Source organism: Quercus suber, unplaced genomic scaffold (assembly GCF_002906115.3).
Source record: "Quercus suber isolate HL8 unplaced genomic scaffold, Cork oak 2.0 scaffold_981, whole genome shotgun sequence".
In the NCBI taxonomy this organism is placed as follows: Eukaryota; Viridiplantae; Streptophyta; class Magnoliopsida; order Fagales; family Fagaceae; genus Quercus; species Quercus suber.
In genome coordinates, this window is record NW_027070396.1 from 70,878 (window position 1) to 93,566 (window position 22,689).

The 22,689-nt window shown below is 30.5% G+C and overlaps 1 protein-coding gene across 2 annotated transcripts; it reads left to right on the top strand.

Annotated features, from left to right (window-relative positions):
- The first annotated feature begins 18,169 nt into the window (after positions 1 to 18,169).
- On the top strand, positions 18,170 to 21,478 carry LOC112012052 (FCS-Like Zinc finger 11). 2 transcript variants are annotated; one of them, XM_024044410.2, is made up of 3 exons: positions 18,170 to 18,355; positions 19,643 to 20,748; positions 20,841 to 21,478. In XM_024044410.2, exons 2-3 carry the CDS (start codon positions 19,706 to 19,708, stop codon positions 20,989 to 20,991), a joined length of 1,194 nt encoding a protein of 397 aa, XP_023900178.1. In that variant the 5' UTR covers positions 18,170 to 18,355; positions 19,643 to 19,705; the 3' UTR covers positions 20,992 to 21,478. The 2 variants fall into 2 exon arrangements, with proteins under 2 accessions (XP_023900178.1, XP_023900179.1); XM_024044411.2 differs by lacking the exon at positions 18,170 to 18,355 and adding an exon at positions 18,434 to 18,597.
- Positions 21,479 to 22,689: the final 1,211 nt, after the last annotated feature.

A 22,689-nucleotide genomic window follows, 5' to 3' on the forward strand; every position in this document is an offset into this window, starting at 1 on the left:
GTATATATGAGGTTTCCATCTAATGTTAGTTAAATATTTTTATTTTAATACCCTCTCTATCTCAGTTTGTTTGTCCTCTATTCTATTTTGGGATGTCCCAAAATATTGTCCAGTTTCTAAAAGTAAAAGTTATTAATTTACTAATGTTCCTATTATACCCCTACTTTATTTTCAAAACTATTTGAAAAGAAAACTAATAAATATTTAAAAAAATCAATTTAATTGGGGCACCTTTTTAGTTGCCTCATTAAGAATAATTCTTTAAAAAAAAAAAAGCTAATAAATTTATTTAAGGGTAGTTTTGTAAACTTATACATTTTTATAAGATAGAAAAAATAATAAATGATGTTCCCTTAAAAATTTGGGCTCTTCAAACAGAACAAAAAAATTGGGACAGAGGGAGTAATATAACATATAATTCATCAAACACATTAAGGGGCATTTGGTTTGGGAAATCCACCTTACTTTCAAAATTCAAATTCTTTGAAATGTGATGTTTAGTAATCTGAATATCTAGGAATGTACTACTATTAACATGTTTGGTTTGATTTGAAATCTTACAAGATTCTTGTAAATTTGAAATACTTATATTTAGTTTATTTCTAAGAATTTTATAGTAATTATTTATTTTTTCAAAAAAATATCATTTGATTTATAAAGACAATTTCAATTTTTTTTTATCTACCTCTAAAAAAACAATGAGAAAAACAAATATAAAATATAAATATAAATTATGAAAAATTCAATAAAACTATAGTATAACATTTTTTGAATAAAATGTATACTACAAAAATAATTATTTAAAATTTTAATTTATAATTATTAGTATTTAGTTTTATTTGTATTGGTTAAGGGTAGGGAGGAATGGCATAAAATTTTCACTTCATAAAAATTTAATTTTTTTTCTAGACATAAGAATGTGGATACCCATCTGTTTTGAAGGGAATTTACATTCCTATAAGAAAAAAATGTTTGAATTGAAACCTAAATTCTCTTAAACATCTAATTCCATTGTGTAATTTACAACCAAACATGTGAACGCTAAACATCTAATTTCCTTGTGTGATTTGTAACTAAACTTGTAAACGCTAAGAAGTCTTTCAACATTCTCAAGAATCTTAAAATATTATTGCATACCAAACACGTCCTAACATTTTTTTTTTATTGAGACAACAATAGAGTAATATTGAAATAGTGTGAAAACTTTATATATTACTTTCATGTTTGTGTATTCTAATAAGTATTACTGTTTCCTTAAAAATAAAAAATAAAAACCTTATCTTGTTTTAAAAGAAAAGTAGTGCCACCTCAAACAAAGTAAAAGACATTTAAAGAAAAAAAGTAAAAGTAAAAGTAAAAGACATTTTAGAAAGACTATTTTACCTTTTCACATAATTTTGAGACACGTGAAGTTAACATTTAATTCATAAGTTAAGATAAAAATAAATAATTTGTATAACTATTATAAACAATTTAATCAATTTTTTTTAACGATGCTACCTTAATTTAATTGTGGCTTTTTAAAAAACCAAACGTAATTTAATGAGAATTTGTTTTCTGTTGAATTATTTTAGTCTAATAAAACTTGTATTTAATGAGTTTTTTTTTATAGAAATGATATGTCTACAACATTTTTATAACAAATTCTAAGTGGCAGATTGTTACTGGTTGTTATTGTTGGGGCAAAAAAGTAATCTTAGTGTTAGTTTCAAATTTGAACCAATAACAACTAACCACCTGTGATTTGTTGTAAAAATATTGTAGACGTAGCATGTCTTTTTTTTTTTTTTTTTGGGTGAAGTAGTTAATGAGTTTTGTTTTCAGCACACATGTATCAATTTACCATATTTTACAGGTTTTGAAATTTAAATGACTTCATGAATTGGGATGGTAATTTCACCATGCCCCATCCCACTTGGAGCAGGGTAAAATGTAAATGCATTTTGGTTGCCTTGCCATGATTATATTTTCTAAAATACCATTATTTATTTTTTTAAATTCCATTAGTCAGGGTTTTGTTTCTTTAATTTTTCACATTTGTCATTATGGCGGATGAAAGTGGTGGGAATGGTTGTTAAAGTCTCAATTTTATGTAGTTGACTACTTTGCTTTAATGGAATAATGGATGAATTGGGACTTTGTACTACTATTTTGTTAAACAATTTGCTGTGAATTTTGTTATTTGTATTGGTGATACAGAATAGTTGCATTGGGATATTTTGTTTCTTGAAACATTATTCCAAGGTAAAGGCTTTGGGTTGTGTTATATATTCTTTGATATTCATAATTTGTTAAATATAGTATTGGATTTTTTTATTCACTTTTAATATTATTTATAAAATTATGTGTGGAAAGCAGTGGGAGATGATCTTTGGACTTTGAATCACAAACATGGGAACCACTAATGATATTATTATCATATATCACTTTAACCCCTCTCAAAAACTAACTTGACAACACAAGAAAAGAGTCATAAGAAGTTTTAATACTTTCATTTTAATATTCTATATGTTGTAAAATCATACGATTTAACAAATGACGTCTGTTATCATATTGTCTGTTTGGATTTTTTTTTTCTCCAACATATTTGATTATGTATAATTTTAAAAAAAAAAATTAACAATAGAGTTGCATGTAAGTTACTCAGCATTTTTTAAGAAATAATCCAATCATACTCTATGCTCGTTTAGTACATCTTATTTTTTTCAAAATTTTGAAAACGTGATGTTTAAAAAAGATTTACTTATAAAAAAAAAATCCATAAAAGGCGAGTTTTAAAAATTGTACTTTAAAAAATTACGATTACAAAATAGGATGCCAAACAGGTTCTCTATGTCATTTGTGGTTGTTGTTGTTGTTTTTTTTTTTTTTTTTTTTTTTAANTATAGCTTGTGAATGAATAAGTCTGAGTTAACCCCATTGTGGAAGGCTGCCAATAGTAGCTTGTTTTCTACCTCGTCGACTGTCAAGGCTTCCCAATTGAAACGAGTGATGAAGGACCGCAGACTTTCATTCTCTCCTTGTTCTATAGTTAACAGGTTGGACGAGGAGCGCTTGTGCCTTTGTCCTCCGATGAAGTTATTGACAAACAACTTACTTAACTCTTCAAAAAAAAACTAACTGTGCTTGGAGGTATCTTGCTAAACCACACTCGCGTTGGTCCTTTAAGGGTGGTAGGGAAGGCTTTGCACATAATCTCATCTGGAACCCCTTGGAGATGCATTGTAGTCTTGAAAGTAGCAATATGATCGAAAGGATCACGCGTTCCATCATATGATTCCAAGGAAGACATTTTGAACTTTGGTGGCAATGGATGACCATTGATGGAAGCTGTGAAAGGGGAATTTGTTTGATGAACTAAATCTTCTACGGGATTTGTCCTTCTCAGGTTCTCCCTCATCTCGTCCATGACCTTCCTTATCTGATCCATCTCCTTCTCCAAGTGTGGCACCCTTCGCGAAGTGGTGCCCCTGGATTAGCTTTCAGGCTCAACGTTCCCCTCTCTATCTTCTTGACTCTGGGTTTGTTCTTCAACATACCCTTCACGACGCTGCCTCAAATTGATCTCCTTAGTCAACTCTTGGTTCTGACGAGTTAACTCTGCCATGGACTGGATGTGTTGGATGGAAGGCGGCTGTGTGACAGGCGTTGATTGGCGATCTCGATGGGGATTGCTAGAAGTATCCCTACTCTCTTGGTGGCCTGGGCTAGTGGTCCTTGTTCTTGTCCGAACTATACAGCCTTTTGTCGGAGAAAGATAAATTGCAAAACTCAAAGTTTCTCCTTCCCACAGATGTCGATACTACACAGAATCAGTAGGTTGAAATGCTTCGGCTTCAATCGGATAATGGTTGGTGTGAAGGACTGCAAAGATGAACACTGTCAAAGTGGACCGGGGTGAACTGACCAAACACCCTCCGATGGCTAAGTTAGTTTCTTCCAAGAAAAGAATTCCAACTTTTTTAGAAGAAAAATCTCAGAATGCACTTACCTTAGGTTGATTCAGGCCGGTCCTTATATAGGGAACCTTGGGGCGGTTATTGGCTTAATAACTTCCCCAAGATTCGTGGAAATCAATAATTCTGGACATAACTTCCTCAACGGCTATAGAAGTCACAACCGCTGGTGGAAGTTACGTACTTATGAGGAATTTGTGGCAATGAGTATGGGTTGGGTAACTGTTTCCAGAATCTTATGGCTCGAACCTTCCACACACAAGTGAGTACACTTAAGGATTTCCCAAGTGTTATGTGGTCATCCATGTGCTTTGCTCATGGACGACTCTTTTGTTCATAGATGGTGTTATGTGATCATCTATGTGCTTTGCCCATGGACGACTCCCTTGCTCAGACGGTCTAATCGAACTCACCGATGTTCATAGACGACCACTATGGACGAACCAGAGATGGTCATTTTTGCTATCCTATCAGAAAATATTATTCTCATTTTACTAAGGAATCTAATAAATAAATAAAAACTAACCTTGAGACTTAAAATTTAATTTGAAATGATTGAAAGGGTACTGTTTTTTTTTTTTTTGTCTGCAATTATTAATTTTTTTGCTGATAACTAATCAAAAAATATTTTTAAAAAAATATAGTGTACAAAATTTATATGAGTTTATATTAATTTAAAGCAAGGTTTTTATGCATTTGAGGCATAGTGGGAACGGTTCATGCTATGCTCTTTTCTTTTTTTTTACCTCAAAATTTAAATCAAACCCTTTGAGTTTGGGTGAATTGTTATTTTCATCCCTAAAATTTAATTTTTGAATTTTAGTCCTTGAATTTTAACATTTTTATCAAATTAATCATTATATATGTCAACTGCCATCAATAAAATTTTCTTCAAGTCCAATGACACAACATATTATATCACATATTGATATAGTGTTGGTTTTACAAATGATAATAAATAAAATGACCAACTTGACAAAATTGTTAAAGTTTAATGGCTGTAATGACAAAATATAAACTTTTAGAGATGAAAATGACAATTTACCAAAACTTAATGGATATATGATTTGCACCCTAACCTTTTTTTTCCCCAAAACTAATCAATAGACGTGCTTATCTTTTCTCTTTGACTCTTTTTGTTTTATGAATTCATGTGATGCTTTTGTTAATTGTTTTGCCCATGTTTTATTTAAAATTTTTGAGATAACGTTATTTGATACTTTCAAGAAAAAAGTAAAGCATAAAAAATACTTCAGGTTTATCTATTACTAAGTATTTTAGGGAGAATTCTAACTATTACTCAAATATATATATATATATATATATCCTACAAAATTATTATTAGGAATAAGTCCTATGTAAATCTTATAAACGATTATGAATGATTTATATTATTGGGAATTATATTTCAAGAATTTGAAAATGGGACGGTATATGATTCTTCAAAACTAAACGCCAAATTAATGTTCTATCATTGTCCGGTTTGCTTTCCTATTGACGAGGTAAATAATCATTGACGAAGCCATCTATGAGAATGATCGTCCTGGTACGGACGAGAAAATCCACAGGACGAGCATTGCAGGAGATCACGGTACTGACGAGAATCTTCAGTCCCTTTAATGCAGTCAACTGAACAGCTACACTTCCAGCTGTGCAAACCGTTTGAAGACATTGATACCTCATTACTCAGATTTGAGGCGTTACTCAAGGGAGCATTAAGACCTCCATAACTCCTCCAACGGCTAGGAACGACGGGAGTAGATATAAAACCCATACACTCCCACGAAAGAGGTAAGAGATATAGATTGCTTATTTTACTCACTCTTTGTTCATTCTACTTTTGCTACAAAGAAGATTCAATACTCTAACTTTGGTATCGGAGGCGCTGTGGCAGGCACCACACCGGTGTGTATAGTAGGGAAGCAGAAGGGATTAGCTCCGTCCGACGAACATCACTGACAAGTTCATTCTTATCACCTATGACTAAGAAATGCGACCAACCCATTGGCCATTGCTACTTCTTTCCTCAAAAATAGAAAAAGCGTGAAACATTAAGCCAAACTAATTTTTCAGAGCAATTAATCATCTATTCCGATTTGTTTCCCCTCAAACTAACATTTTTTTTTTTGGCAAATTACACATGTACTCATGAGTCTTGAACCCGTAACCTTACCTTCCACTCAAGTACAATTTTTCTTTTATAAAAATGTTTTAACTTATAATGTCCTTTTTAATATTTATAAAGAGATGAGATGTCATTTGTGCTACAACTCATTAGCAACCAACATGTTGCATTGTTTATACATTCCCATCTCATAGAAAAAAAAAAAAAAAAAAAAATTCAAAGATATCATAGAATTTCTTAATAGTGTTGACTGTATTATATATATTTTAGTTGAAATTATATTTACTGTCTTCAATGTATAAAACAAAAACAATAAGTACAGAACACTAAATTTTCAACAAATTTTTTTACAATTATTAACATGATGTCATGTGATTGATATATAATAAAGGGTTTGGTTTACTTTTAATATTTTTTTTAACTGGATATGTTCTTTTATTTTAAATATACAATAGCAAGTGGTAGTTGGTTTCAATTTTCATGTTTTATTTAGTTAGTGGATGATGTGGTAATTTCTCATCAAAACGAAATGAAATTTTAGTTAAAAAAGTACTGGAGGTAAGCTAAACCCTATAATAAAAATGGTCTTAGTATTCGGCTTATGTGCATATGATATTAATCTCCTCACACGCGTTTTGCGCGTGAGATGAGGTTTTTTTTTTTTTTTTTTCTTCGGTGTCATAATTTTTCACTTATTTTAATCGGCTGTATAAGGAAAAAATAAACTGAATAAATTAAAAACAATTTTTTAAGAGTAAAACATGAAAAGTGAAATTTAAATACAATTAGTTGTAAAAGGAAAAAAAAAAGAATTTGGTAACTGAAAAAGTGAAAAACTTGATTGGCATATTAAAAGCACTTTTTTAGGAGTAAATCCTGAAAAGTGGAATTCAATTGACAGTTTTTTATTTTTTATTTTTTTTAATGCATTTATCCTATTAGTTGAAAAACTAAGATAATAGATTGAGGGTATTTTGGGCATCAAAATTGGGGATCTCAAATAGGAGAAATCCCTTAAATAGTATTATAAATAATATTCCAATAAAAATTTATATATATTAATAAAAAATACTAACATATTATTATTTTAATATTAAAAATATAAAAAATAAGGGGTAATTACACTCCCATTCCTTGAGATTTAAGGGAATGACATCCAACCCCAAACCTGAATGGAAAAAACACTTTAAAAAAAATAACACTCTCCCCTTTTTGTTTATATTAATAACAAAATATTCCAAATGTCTAAATAATCTCTTTATAAATGTTTAACCATAGTTAATAAAAAAATAACGGATAAATTTAGAATAAAAATGTAAAATTTATCAAGTACCAAAACACTTGCAATGACAAATCTCTTCATAACCTATTGAAAAAAAAAAATCATACTTAATATTTTAAAATACACTTCAATTAAAAATTTAATACAATAAATTTAAATTTTGAAATGAAGGATAATTCTTAAAACTTGCCTTTAAACAAGGGACAAGTAGTACATAATATTTTTAATGTTAATTAAAAAAATTTGGCTAATCGAATGTCAAATAGAGAAAGAGTTTTTTTTTTTTTTTTTTTTTTGCATTAAGTTTAGGATGAAATGTAATTTTTCAGACCTCAAGAGAAATGAGAATTATTATCCCAAAAAATATAATGAATGGTTAAAATGTAATATCATTAAATGTGTGTACCTTGTAATTAAAAAATAAATAATGAAAAAGAAAAAGGAAAAAGAAAAAAAGAATCTCGTCTCGTTTAAGCCAAACGGAAAACATCGCTGTAAATGGGTGCAGTAGACGTTGGTCAGTTATTTTTGAAAACACCAGTCATCTTTGTCCTTTTGTGCTGACTCCCTTAAGAAAAGGTAAAGAAAGAAACTCGATGAAAAATTGAAAAGCTTAATTATTTTTATCATAGGAATTTCTAGGTTCTATATCAAGGGACCATTCTAAAGTTCCAAGTGCATGAACCATTTGTAGACCCCTATCACCTATGCATAGCATCCAACTTGCCCCTTCATTAATAAGACCAAAATTATTCATCAATTTTTTTAAGGCCTCTATTCTCGTTGAGTAGTTGAAGTATGTATAAGAGTTAAATTCAAATTACACTTATTCTTTTTGTCAAAAAAAAAAAAAAATTATACTTACTCTAACTAATGTTATACTACTTAATAACTTTTAATTGAATTTGTATTTTAAAAATTTCACCGTTGAATTAAATATTCTTTATGTTCTTAACATGCATGTAAAATTTCATGTTAATAGGATTTTTAAATTTAAACATTTAATATTGATTTTTGATCATTAGAAATTTTTGCAAGCGTAAAAGATATTAGAAGAAAATGAAATCTAACGATGAATTTATTAAAATGCACTTTTAATAATTGAAAGTTTTTTTTTTGAGAGAGTTTCAACCTATGGTGTTCGCTCTTGATAATTACTCTTTATTATCAGACTAAGACATCAATTAGTTTTTAGTATAGGCGGGGATTGAACCCCAGATCTCTTATACAACCATTAGAGACTTTATCAGTTGAGCTAACAGTTTGAAACCATTAATACACATGATATAAAATCATATACACTTTCCATATTAAGATTATGTATCAATATCATGTATATTAATGGTTTTAGATTTTCAATTAGCTTAACTATTAAGGTTTTCTCTTTGTTGAATAAATAATTTGGGATTGAATTTCGCTTACTAAAAAACAAACCTATTGCTATCTCACATGATGGAAGGAACAATCATCGCGAAACAAACGTTACAAATTTAAATCTTATCATATCTATATTATAAAAAAAAAAAAAATGTACTCAAAGATAAAGCCATAATTTCAATTTGGTGGCCAATGTATGAACCAAAAATATCTTGAAATTTAAGAATTAAAAAAAAAAAGTGCTAGGATTTAAAACTTAACTATTGAAAATAAAACCAACATTTATTCAATGTTAACAAAATATAAACAAGATAAGAGACACAAAATAATTATTTCTTAATACATTTTTGAGGTAGAACCGTAGAAGAGACTGCTTAACCAAATTGTTCAGCAAGAGGGATTGGCTTGGACGATTTTACCACGTGTGAACGACCTCCCTACTTTGGAACGCAGGAACATTGCCCAACAATACTAACCACACTAGCAATCTAAGGAGCATCTAAGTGATGATTTGACAATCGAGTGAACTTTGTGGATGAAGCTCATGGTATTAGCTTGGAACTTCATGGACGATTATGACCATAATCAACGAGCTATGCCTCTGAAGGAAAGGTTGGGGATCGGAACCCATGAGCTACATTCACAGGGTTCAACAGCCATAAGCCCATAATCTCGCCCATGATGACCACATTAATGCCCATTTATGCCACTATCAAGACAATGGCTACAATTAAAGAGCAACATGTGCCACCATCAAGTCTATAAATTCATGGAATTTCCAACAAAATAAGATCTAAAAAGAAAAATAGTCTCCTTTAATAAATCCACAGCTTAAGTGTGAGTTTGCATAACAAACGCGGTTAGCGTTTGTGTTTCTAAATTGGGTCTCGTGCACTGTTCATGGGACCTGTAAGTGCGGAATTCATTAAATATAATTTTAAAATTGGGTCCCACAAGCATTATTCATAGTTTAGAAATTATTTTACTACAATGTTTTCAGCAATAAGTTTTCAGTTTTCAGTAATAAACAGTATTCAAATAAACCCTGAGTATCAGTGCCATCAACTAGGTTGACTTTCTTACATCATAGAGAGGTACTCCATTGTTGGGTGCTCTATTGATAGGTTAGCCATGTGATTGTTGATTCATCAGAAATTTATTATATGTCATCTATCAAAATGGAACTTGACATTCTTTTAAATCTTGAAAATCGTATATGATTAAATTATTTTCTAAAATTTTCAACAATTTCTCTTTTAATGTGTAAAATCAAAGAATTTTTCATAATATCTTCTTCATTTTTGTTGTGAAAACCTATATTTGTTAATATTCATGGTTGAATATACTTGTTCCATAGTTGCAGTGGAAAAGTTGGAAGAGCAAGTACAACTATTTTATAAATCAGTTAGTAGAATGTTGATATTCTACTTCTTACCTACCATGGGGCACAATTTTATTTAAAAAAAAGTACCTACTACCATCCCTATTAAAATTTGATGATAAAAAAGTTAATATGAAATATATTGACAAAAAAGATTGAGGAAACACACATATCCATTTGCGAAAACAATAAACTACCTTAAAATGTAAATAAATTAGTAGCATTAATTTAAGGTCCTTAGCCTCTTGTTTTTTAGTATGCCCTTAATTTATCCTATTTAGAAAAAAAAAAAAAAATTACTAAAGGATTTTAGTTGCATAAAACACCAAAAATATAGAAAACATTTTATTATAACGCCAAGTCTCCAACCTCATCCATGCCCGTAGCACTGCATACTATACCAATATCAAAATAGGGAATATCTTGCATTTTTTTTTTCTAGTATGCAAATTTTGATAAAATTTGTGGGGGGGTAAAAGCCCAGACATACCTGTTGGGCCAGGGGCCCTGTCTTGAGGAGTACTGTACGTCCGAAGAGGAACAACAGGTTGGGGTAGAATTCATCTGAATGCAACCGACCCAAAAGTGTAGGAAGAGTAACATCCGAAGAAGTCACTTTTTGTTCGAAGAGGTTATACTCTTCGGATACGAATAGTCTTGACCAAGCCAATAAATGGAAGGTCCGAATGAACTCTCTGGCAATCCTAACGACAAAGATAAGCTCCGGACATACCTGGGGATGATAAGGACGAGGAAATATCTCAAGGAAAAGCTGCCACCACCACATTAAATGCATTGCAGCTGCTTTTCTGGCCGCATTAATGTGGAGAAGACCCATGAACAGTGTAATCTCAGCTAGTACCACTTACGGAGGGGTAAAGAGAATACCTGATGGGACATGCACTCAAATGGATGCTTAGATGAAGAACAAGTGGACGATGAAGATGATGGGGGATGGTGCTATATAAGGAGAAAAGGTCTCAGATAATAGGGATCGAGAAAAACAGGGAGAGAAGGAGGAGATAATTTTACTGTAGCTCCAAGAGTTGTAATCATCTTTCATTCAATAACATACCTCTTCGGGCATACATTTGTCAAGTAAGATGAGCATGATCTTGTGTCAATGGATCCTTAAACACCATAACTAATTATTGTTTAATTTGCAACTAGCCCAGCTCTTTCACCCACTCTCTATAAATTCATTATCTTGAATTTATTGGGCTCATAACCCATCCTTCTTGGGCTTGGGCTGCCAAACCAGACCCTACAAAATTTATTTAGAGTATTGTTTGATAAACCTAATTTTATTGATTTATTTTAAAAATAAATTATAATAAATAAATAATCGAGTTTTTAAAAAGCAAATAAAAATAATTTGAAACAAATAAATCAATTAAAAATTAAGTACATTGATATTGGAGAGAATTTACAAATTAAGAAAAAAGATACTAGACTATATTCCCTTTATGGGTTAATTTTAAGATATATCATGTTCTATTAAATAAAAGGAAAAAAAGAAAAAAGAAAAAAAAAGGATATGCCAATTTTTTTATTTTTTATAATCCGATAATTAAGTATGGGTGAATTTAAATCCAAAATATCTCTATAAAAAACGTCTAGAAGTGTTATTTGAATATTTAAATACAAATACTATTGACTTAATTTTTCGAGAAGTGTTATATCAACAACATTTTCATAATACTTTCACAAAAAATTATAGGTGATAAGTTGTTATTAGTTCTAATTTGAATTCACAACTTAAATTATTTTTTTACTTGCCTATATATCGACAAATAACAATCTACCATATAAAATTTATTATAAAAGTATTATAAAAATGTCTTAGCATTCATCATTTCTCTAATTTTTTAGAAAAGTTGAAAATGGGTGGTCAAATATGTAGCGTACCAATCTTTTGCGTGTGAAATGAATACACATGAGAAGCCGCGTGTTGTTTAAACACCAATGGTTGGAATATACGTAGTTTTATACTATACGTTGTACTATGCGTCTAGCTTTGTTAATCATGAGAGAGAGAGAAAGTGAGGAGTATATCAGAAGCCTCAGTGCCTCACTGTTTCTCTGATTTTGATGCATACAAGAGAAGAAAAAAAAAAAAAGAATTTTTTTTTAAAACTAATAATAAAAAAAAAAAATTTATATTGATAGGTGTGCTAGGCAAGTTTTTATATTCTAACTATTACTCAAATATATATATATATATATATATCCTACAAAATTATTATTAGGAATAAGTCCTATGTAAATCTTATAAACCATTATGAATGATTTATATTATTGGGAATTATATTTCAAGAATTTGAAAATGGGATGGTATATGATTCTTCAAACTAAACGCCAGATTAATGTTCTATCATTGTCCGGTTTGCTTTCCTATGACTAAGAAATGCTACCAACCCATTGCCACTTCTTTCCTTAAAAATAGAAAAAGCGTGAAACATAAAGCCAAACTGATTTTCAGAGCAATTAATCATCTATTCCGATTTTTTTATTTCCCCCTCAAACTAACATACTTTTTTTATAGGTAAATTACACATGTACTCATTAGTCTTGAATCCGTAACCTTACCTTCTACTCAAGTACATTTTTTCTTTTATAAAAAAGTTTCAACTTATGATATCCCTTTTAATATTTATAAAGAGATGAGATGTCATTTGAACTACAACTCATTAGCAACCAACACGTTGCGTTGTTTATACATTCCCATCTCATAGAAAAAAAAAAGAAGTAAATACTAAACACCAAAAAAAAAATAATAAATCAAAGATAATTTCTTAAGAGTGTTGACTGTATTATATATATTTTAGTTGAAATTATATTTACTGTCTTCAATGTATAAAACAAAAACAATAAGTATAGAATACTAAATTTTCAACAAATTTTTTTACAATTATTAACATGATGTCATGTGATTGATATATAATAAAGGGTTTGGTTTACCTTTAATACTTTTTTAACTGTATATGTTATTTTATTTTAAATATACAATAGCAAGTGGTAGTTAGTTTTAATCTCCATATTTTATTTATTTAATGGATGATGTGGTAATTTTTCATAAAAACAAAATGAGAATTTAATTTAAAAAGTACTGAAAGTAAGCTAAACCCTATAATAAAAATGGTCTTAGTATTTGGCTTATGTGTATATGATATTAATCTCATCACACGCGCTTTGCGCATGCGATGAGGTTTTTTTTTTCCTAGTGTCATAATTTTTCACTTATTTTAATCGGTTGTAAAAGAAAAATAAATTGAATAAATTAAAAAAAAAATTTTAAGAGTAAAACATGAAAAGTGAAATTTAAATATAATCAGTTGTAAAAGGTAAAAAAAAAAAAAAAAAGAATTTGGTAATTGAAAAAGTGAAACTTTATTGGCATATTAAAAGCACTTTTTTAGGAGTAAAACATGAAAAGTGGAATTCAATTAACAGTTTTTTATTTTTTATTTATGTATTTATCCTGTTAGTTAAAAAACTTGTAAGAGAATAGATTGAGGGTATTTTGAGTATCAAAATTGAGGATCTCAAATAGGGAAAGTCCCTTAAATAGTAGTATAGATGATATTTCAATAACAGTTTATATATATTAATAAAAAATACTGACAAATTATTATTTTAATATTAAAAATATAAAAAAATAAGGGGTAATTACACTCCCATTCCTTGAGGTTTAAGGGAATGACATCCAACCCCAAACCTGAATGGAAAAAACACTTCCCTCCCTTGAGGTTTTAAAAAAATTAACACTCACCCCTTTTTGTTTATATTAATAACGAAATATTCTAAATTTCTAAATAATCTCTTTATAAAAGTTTAACTATAGTTAATAAAAAAATAACTGATAAATTTAGAATAAAAAATACAAAATTTATCAAGTACCAAAACACTTGCAATGACAAATCTCTTCATAACTTGTTGAAAAAAAAAATCATACTTAATGTTTTAAGATACACTTCAATTAAAAATTTAATACAATAAATTTAAATTTTGAAATGAATGATAATTCTTAAAACTTGCCTTTAAACAAAAGGACAGGTAGTACATAATATTTTTAATAATTATTTAAAAAATTTTTGTCAATTGAATGTCAGATAGAAAATAAGTTTGGGGTGAAGTGTAATTTTTCAGACCTCAAGGGAGGGGATTATTATTATCCCAAAAAATATTGCTGTAAATGTAATATTTTAAGTTTCTAACCTTGGTCAAATAAAAATGAATGGTTAAAATGTAATATCATTAAATGTGTGTAACTTGTAATTAAAAAATAAATAATGAAAAAGAAAAAGGAAAAAGAAAAAAAGAATCTCGTCTCGTTTAAGCCAAACGGAAAACATCGCTGTAAATGGGTGCTGTAGACGTTGGTCAGTTATTTTTGAAAGCACCAGTCATCTTTGTCCTTTTGTGCTGACTCCCTTAAGAAAAGGTATAGAAAGAAACTCGATGAAAAATTGAAAAGCTTTATTATTTTTATCATAGGAATTTCTAGGGTCTATATCAATGGACCATTCTAAAGTTCCAAGTGCATGAACCATTTGTAGATCCCTCTCACCTATGCATAGCATCCAACTTGCTCCTTCATTAATAAGACCAAAATTATTCATCAATTTTTTTAAGGCCTCTATTCTCGTTGAGTAATTGAAATATGTATAAGAGTTAGATTCAAATTACATTTACTCTCTTTCTCCAAAAAAAAAAAAAAAAAATTACACTTACTCTAACCAATGTTATATTACCTAATAACTTTTAATTGAATTTGTATTTTATAAATTCCACTGTTGGATTATATGTTCTTTATGTTCTTAAGGTGCATGTAAAATTTCATGCTAATAGGATATTGTTTACCATTTGATTTATAAACTCATATTTGATATATAATTTTAAACCACAAATAGTTAAATTTAAACATTTAATATTGATCTTTGATCATTAGAAATTTTTGCAAGCATAAAAGATATTAGAAGAAAATGTAATCCAAACGGTGAATTTATTAAAATGCACTTTTAATAATTGAAAGTTTGAAACCATTAATACACATGATATAAAATCATATACACTTTCCATATTAAGATTATGTATCAATATCATGTATATTAATGGTTTTAGGTTTTCAATTAGCTTAACTATTAAGGTTTTCTCTTTGTTGAATAAATAATTTAGGATTGAATTTCGCTTACTAAAAAAAAACCTATTGCTATCTTACATGATGGAAAGAACAATCATAGAGAAACAAATGTTACAAATTTAAATCTTATCATATCTATATTATTAAAAAAAAAAAAAAGTGTACTCAAAGATAAAGCCGTAATTTCAATTTGGAGGCCAAAGTATGAACCAAAAATATCTTGAAATTTAAGAATTAAAAAAAAAAAGTGCTAGGATTTAAAACTTAGCTATTGAAAATAAAACGAACATTTATTCAATGTTAACAAAAAATAAACAAGATAAGAGATACAAAATAATTATTTCTTAATACATTTTTGAGGTAGAAGAGACTGCTTAACCAAATTGTTCAACAAGAGGGCTTGGCTTGGACGTTTTTACCACGTGTGAACGACCTCCCTACTTTGGAACGCAGGAACATTGCCCAACAATACTCACCACACTAGCAATCTAAGGACGGAGCATCGAAGTGATGATTTGACAATCGAGTGAACTTTGTGGATGAAGCTCATGGTATTAGCTTGGAACTTTGTGGATGAAGCTCATGGTATTAGCTTGGAACTTCATGGACGATTATGACCATAATCAACGAGCTATGTCTCGGAAGGAAAGGTTGGGGATCGGAACCCATGAGCTACATTCACAGGGTTCAACAGTTATAAGCCCATAATCTCGCCCATGACTAGAGTAATTCCCTTGATCTCACCCATGATGACCACATTAATGCCCATTTATGGAGAAATTATAGAGTCCTCTGGTGGATCACGTCACTTGTCCACCATTCCACTAAAAAACTTCCACTTGTTTAAAATTGTTGAGTCAGTAATTAATTTCTGTTTAAAACAATTTTCTAATTAACAATTTTAAATAAGTGGCAGTTTTTTAGTGGAATGGTAGACCACATCATTTGTCCACTATGTGAATCTTATAATTTCTCCTATTTATGCCACTATCAAGACAGTGGCTGCAATTAAAGAGCAACATGTGCCACCATCAAGTCTATAAATTCATGGAATTTCCAACAAAATAAGATCTAAAAAGAAAAATAGTCTCCTTTAATAAATCCACTAGCTTAAGTGAGTTGTTTGGATTACGCTAAAACAGAGAGCACATTTGCGTTTGTGTGTTTTGCTGAAAAAATGTGGGTCCTACGGCACTGTTCACGGACCCACAAAAGTCATCCAAATACAGATTTCAATATAAATTTGGGTCTCACAGTACTATTCACACATTTAAAAAATTATTTTGCTACAGTGTTTTCAGTTTTTAGTAATAAACAGTATACAAACAGACTTTAAGTATCAAAGATGTTAGGTTAGTGCCATCAAGCTAGGTTGACTTTCTTACATCACAGACAGGTACTCCATTGTTGGGTGCTCCATTGATAGGTTAGCCATGTGATTGTTGATTCATCATAAATTTATTATAGTCCGGTTTGGATACAGATGATTCACGTCTGCGTTTAACACTTGCGCATTTTCTCCTTCTTCTTTTTTTTTTTTTTTTTTTTTCTTAGCCGCAGTTGTTAACCAATTTTCTCGTAAACAGTGCATCCGGGTCCCACAAACTTCACTTTTTAGTCTTTTTAGCCACTTTTTCATTAAAAATGGGTCCCACGGCATTATTCACACATTTAAAAATTATTTTATTACAGTATTTTCAATTTTATTAAAAAAAAAGTACCTACTACCATCCCTATTAAAATTTGATGATAAAAAGGTTAATATGAAATGTATTGAAAAAAAAGATTGAGGAAACACATATCCATATGCGAAAACAATAAACTACCTTAAAATGTAAATAAATTAGTAGCATTAATTTAAGGTCCTTGGCCTCTTGTTTTTTAGTATGCCCTTAATTTATCCTATTTAGAAAGAAAAAAAATTACTAAAGGATTTTAGTTGCATAAAACACCAAAAATATAGAAAACATTTTATTATAATGCCAAGTCTCCAACCTTATCCTTGTGTGTAGCACTGCATACTATACTAATATCAAAATAGGGAATATCTTGCAATTTTTTTTTCTAGTATGCAATTTTTGATAAAATTCATTCAGAGTATTGTTCGATAAACCTAATTTTATTGATTTATTTTAAAAATAAATTATAATAAATAAATAAATAATCAAGTTTTTAAAAAGCAAATAAAAATAATTTGAAACAAATAAATCAATTAAAAATCAAGTGCATTGATATTGGAGAGAATTTAAAAATTAAGAAAAAAGATACTATACTATATTCCCTTTCTAGGTTAATTTTAAGATATATCATGTTCTATTAAGCAAAAGGAAAAAAGAAAAAAAAAAGGATATGCCAATTTTTTTTAATAATCCAATAATTAAGGGTGGGAGAATTTAAATCCAAAATATCTCCATTAAAAACATCTAGAAGTGTTAGTTGAATATTTAAATACCAATACTATTGACTCAATTTTTCGAGAAATGTTATATTCACAACATTTACATAATACTTTTACAAAAAAATCATAGGTGGTAAGTTGTTATTAGTTCTAATTTGTATTCAGAACTTAAATTATTTTTTTACTCACCTATATTGACTAATAACAACCTACTACATAAAATTTGTTATGAATATAATGTGAAAATTTCGTAAACATTCGGCATTTCTCTAATATTTTAGTAAAGTTGAAAATGGGTGGTCAAATATGTAGTGTACCAATCTTTTGCGTGTGAAATGAATACACATGAGAAGCCGCGTGTTGTTTAAACACCAATGGTTGGAATATACGTAGTTTTATACTATACGTTGTACTATGCGTCTAGCTTTGTTAATCATGAGAGAGAGAGAAAGTGAGGAGTATATCAGAAGCCTCAGTGCCTCACTGTTTCTCTGATTTTGATGCATACAAGAGAAGAAAGAAAAAAGAAATTTTTTTTTTAACTAATAATAAAAAACTAAAATTTATATTGATAGGTGTGCTAGGCAAGTTTTTATGCACTTTGTCAATATCTAGCTCTGCTGCATTTGGATTTTCTCTTCAGAGTCTGAGCTCAGAACCTCACCCATGAAGTTTTACTGAGGTTAAACCCAGGTGGGTTTTCTTTAAATTTGTCATTTTCTATGGTTTTGTAGCTTTTGCCACTGATCCATTTGAATGCATTATTGGGTTTTTTTTTGGGACCTTAAAAAATGGGTCTTGATTTTAAAGCTCAGAAAAGATTGATCATTCTGTAAAGTTTATTACTGTTCATGTATGTGTTCTTGGGGTTTCATTTTGATGCATGCATGGAGCTTTTTGGTTTTGGAAATCAATCCTGCTTCAGTGATTTTTAGGTACCCTTTTGATGCATTTGGTTGATTGATTAATTAATTTTTGTTCTTGGGCCTGAACAAAAAGGTTTTGTTCCTCTTGATTGCTTTATCAACCCAGGCATGTTTAGATGAATTTTTTTTGGGGAAAATCAGGTGGTTAAGGGTGCTTTTATGTGTGTAATATATATCTGATCTTAGTGTTCTTCTACATAGATAAGATATATTTGATATTCCCATAATGGGTTCCTTGTTTTAAGCTTAATGCAATACTGTTTGTGTGGTTTCAGAGCTTTCTTGAAGGTTTCTATTGGGGTTTCTCATGGGTTTTATGGGGGTTTCTTGGATAATTATAATCTGGGCAAATTTTCATCTTGATGATCAATCTATGGTAGCTTCAATTGTTCTTATTTCTGAATGTTCTACAGGGATTTTAAATTTGGGTTTCTAGATTAATGGTTAATTAGTTTCTTTCTTTGTTAGATGCTCATGGATTGAAGATTTATATTGTTTATATTGTTTTTGATTTGACTTCTGGGTCTAAGGAACTCTGTTCCTTTTTTTCCCCAAAAAAATAAAAAATAATTTTATCTTGCTTACAATGGATTAATGGTTCTGAATTTCTGAAATTGAATTGCAATTTCAAAAGCTTTTCCTTTTCTTCATCACTAATGACTTATCTGATAGTAGGACCTATAATCGGTTTTCAAGGAAGCTTTCCATAAATGGGTACCTTGTTTTAAATATATTTTAGTATTCATGGTGTTATTTTCTTCAAGCCCCATTAATGGCTCTATACATTGTAGCACATTCTTTGGACTAAAGAATTATGATATGTGATCTTTTCTTCTATTTGTTTAATCAATATCTGGAACCTTCATTTCCACTTCTACCTCAATGTACAACTGGAAACCTCCATTTGGGGTAGCTACATCAACAAGCAGCGTTTATCACATCTTGCCTTAACTAGTTCATAGTTGCTTGGTCATTGTTTACAGTTTTGCTCATTATTTTAATTGCTTTGTGATTGATTTTATACTATTTTTATTAGTACTTTCATTTGATGCAGTGAGGAATAAGAGGGCTGAGGTTTTTAGATAATGCTGAGGAAAGACATATTGACAGTAGTCTGATGGCTGATTCTGCTTCAGAGTCTTTGCAATCTGATGTATTGGGCCTGAGAAATATAAGCAGCTCACTTTTCAGTATTCCTGGTTTCATTGTAGGGTTTGGTTCAAAATGTTTATCAGAGTCGGACTCAGTTAGGAGCCCTACATCTCCTTTGGATTTGAAACTTTTTTCAAATCTTAGTAATCCCTTAAGTCTTAAGTCCCCAAGATCACAATTCCAAAGTGGGCAACGAAAGAAGTGGGATTGCAATAAAGTAGGCCTTGGAATTGTAAATTCACTCTTGAATGAAACCAAACCTTCTGTGGAAGTACTTGATTCACCTCGGAGGAAGAATGTCATTTTTGGACCACAAGTGAAGACCAACATTCATAATACCCCAAAGCATTACCTTGAATCACTTAATTCTTCTGCAAAATCCAATTCTTTGCCTAAAAACTACGTCTTTTCCCCACTTTCCAAAACCAGGACTCTTAGTCCCCAATTAGGTGGCAAAAATGTTGTCTTTGGGGTTGAAGGAGTTTCTTCAGGAGTTGAACCAATTAAAACTATTACATCTTGCTTGTCGGATACCACCAGGTCTTCCTCCTCACATATTGACTTAACTCAGACTTGTAGTTTGAGTTTGAAGAATTTTTGTCCTGAGAATAAAACTTCCATAATGAGTTCACCTTTGGTAATTAGTGAAGGTTCACAAGTAGTAAATTCTTTGGGTAACAAACCAAGTTCGCTTCCAATTCCGATTGGCTTGAGCCATGGGCTTATAGATTCTCTTTCTGCGAAAGAGATAGAGCTCTCTGAGGATTATACCTGTATAATTTCTCACGGTCCAAATCCTAAAACAACTCATATTTTTGGTGACTTTGTTTTGGATTGTCCCACAAATGAGTTGGCCAATTTTGGTAAGAAGGAAGAATCAGGGGTTAAATCGCCTGAAGTGCCTAAGAATCCAAATGGATTAACCCCATCTCACTCAGATGAGATTTTCAGCTTCTGTTATTTTTGCAAGAAAAGACTGGAAGAGGGGGAAGACATTTACATATACAGGTTTGTATTGTTATAACTTATAACTCTCTATGCCTTTTCTAGTTTACTCTATGCCAGATTTTAAGGCTTTGGCTTCCTTTGATTTCTTGCAGAGGTGATAAAGCATTTTGCTGTTTTGAGTGCCGTGCTGAGGAGATTTTTGCCGAGGAATCAGAGATAGCTTACAATAACACTTCTGAAAGCTCTCCTGAATCAAGCTACCATGAAGATTTCTTCATAATGGGTATGCCCTTTGCTTCATAATGGGCTGTGATTGCTGTCTCCAGGCTTCCATGTCAGTGATTGATGAAGTTGTCAAATTGGTGCAGCTAGATCATCTATTTATAAAGAGCTGTGTATGTGAATCTGTTTGCAGCCATTGATGATCCCTAGTACATTTTGTCATTTGCTAGTTGTCTTTCAGCTTTTTGCAGTATGGGCAAGTCATGGTAGGCACGGTATAGAGCTTTTTATGGAGACATAGACATAGTCCGAAGCTTGTTGTTTATCCTATAATTTTGATTAGATGGGTTGGAAGTGGCTGGAAGCCCTCGCCCATCAGTTTTCCTATCTTTTGTATTCCTGCCTTTGCCCTTGGTGAGAGTTCATGTAGCAGCTTTTGAACCTAATGAACTCGTTAATGCATGCATGCGGCATTTACAAATTAAATGGAACTTAATTATTTGTAATATCTCTTACTTGATCTTTGACAATTAAAAGGTCGGAAATGATGATGGTTCTTGTTTCTTGATCCTGCAAGAGTTTTAAAAATATGTTTTTCTCATTTCTGTCTTGATATAATTCCTACATAGCTAACCTAATGACAGTCTTTTGCTTACTAAGACTTGGTCCAGTAATACAAAATCCCTTATGAATATTGACAACCTGAATGCAGGACTTTTGCTATAGCTGGTAGTTTGTAAAATCGATGGTGGGATTCTTGCTATGTTTATTAAACTTTAGTGCTTTCCTGATTCCATTTCAATAGCTAGAAACATTTGAAAGAGGCATGTTACAGTCACCCAAAAAAAGCTCAATAATCATTTCATCTTGTTGCAATTAGAGTTTGTGCAGAGTCTGCAGACTAGTTTGTGCTTTTTTATGGACTACTTTATCTGGCAGCTGGAGCTTTTTTTTTTCTTTGTTTTTTTAAATGAATCAGCTTGAGTTATTGTTTGTTGCATTCCAGTAGTCTTATAACATGTAGAGCTCTCTCTCTATCTTGTTTGCAAAAGACACGCTACTAACTAGACAACAAGCTTAACACATATTTCCTCACTTCTACAACATAGCATAAGCTGATCATGAATTTCCAAAGTCTCAGCACCCCAAAGCACCAAGAACACCATCTAGTACCAAAAACATCTCAATTTTGAAATATTATATTCAACTTCTAAAATCAGTACCCTTTAAAAGGGATTATTAATTGGTTTTCAAAGTTAGTACATAATTTGACTAGAACCTTGATCAATAAATTATAATAACAGCTATAAAAGTCATTTCTAGTCCTATATTTTCATATTATGCAATCATGATCTTAAGCACCTTGCTCTGTCCTTGGTGTGTAAATTATATTTAGCTAACCAATATTTTTAAGAAACACCAACTAATTAAGTAATTAGCATTCTTTTCAAAGCACTAACCTTTGTGGTGGTCTCATGGACTGATGGACTGGCGTATATCAAATGAAGCTTTGAACCCCACACATGATTGCAAGTCGGTTGTTAAGATAACAGAAGTACCCAGGCCAGAACTCTTAATGTGGTTTCTTTACTATTTAATTTAGAATAATAGTAATGATATAGTTTAATTTATAAATTGAAAAATGAGGTGTCCTACTCCAATATCACCCCCCAAAAAAAATAAAAGTTGCCCTATTGATCTTTATATTTTACTTTTTAGTGTTTTTATGAGATCACCAATAAGAATAGGGGTACTTGACATGCACCTGAAAGAGATATA

Coding starts and splice junctions, on each gene's coding strand:
- LOC112012052 (XM_024044410.2), top strand. CDS start 19,706: ATGGCTGATTCTGCTTCAGAGTCTTTGCAATCTGATGTATTGGGCCTG. Junction 20,749..20,840: donor GAAGACATTTACATATACAG/GTTTGTATTGTT, acceptor GATTTCTTGCAG/AGGTGATAAAGCATTTTGCT.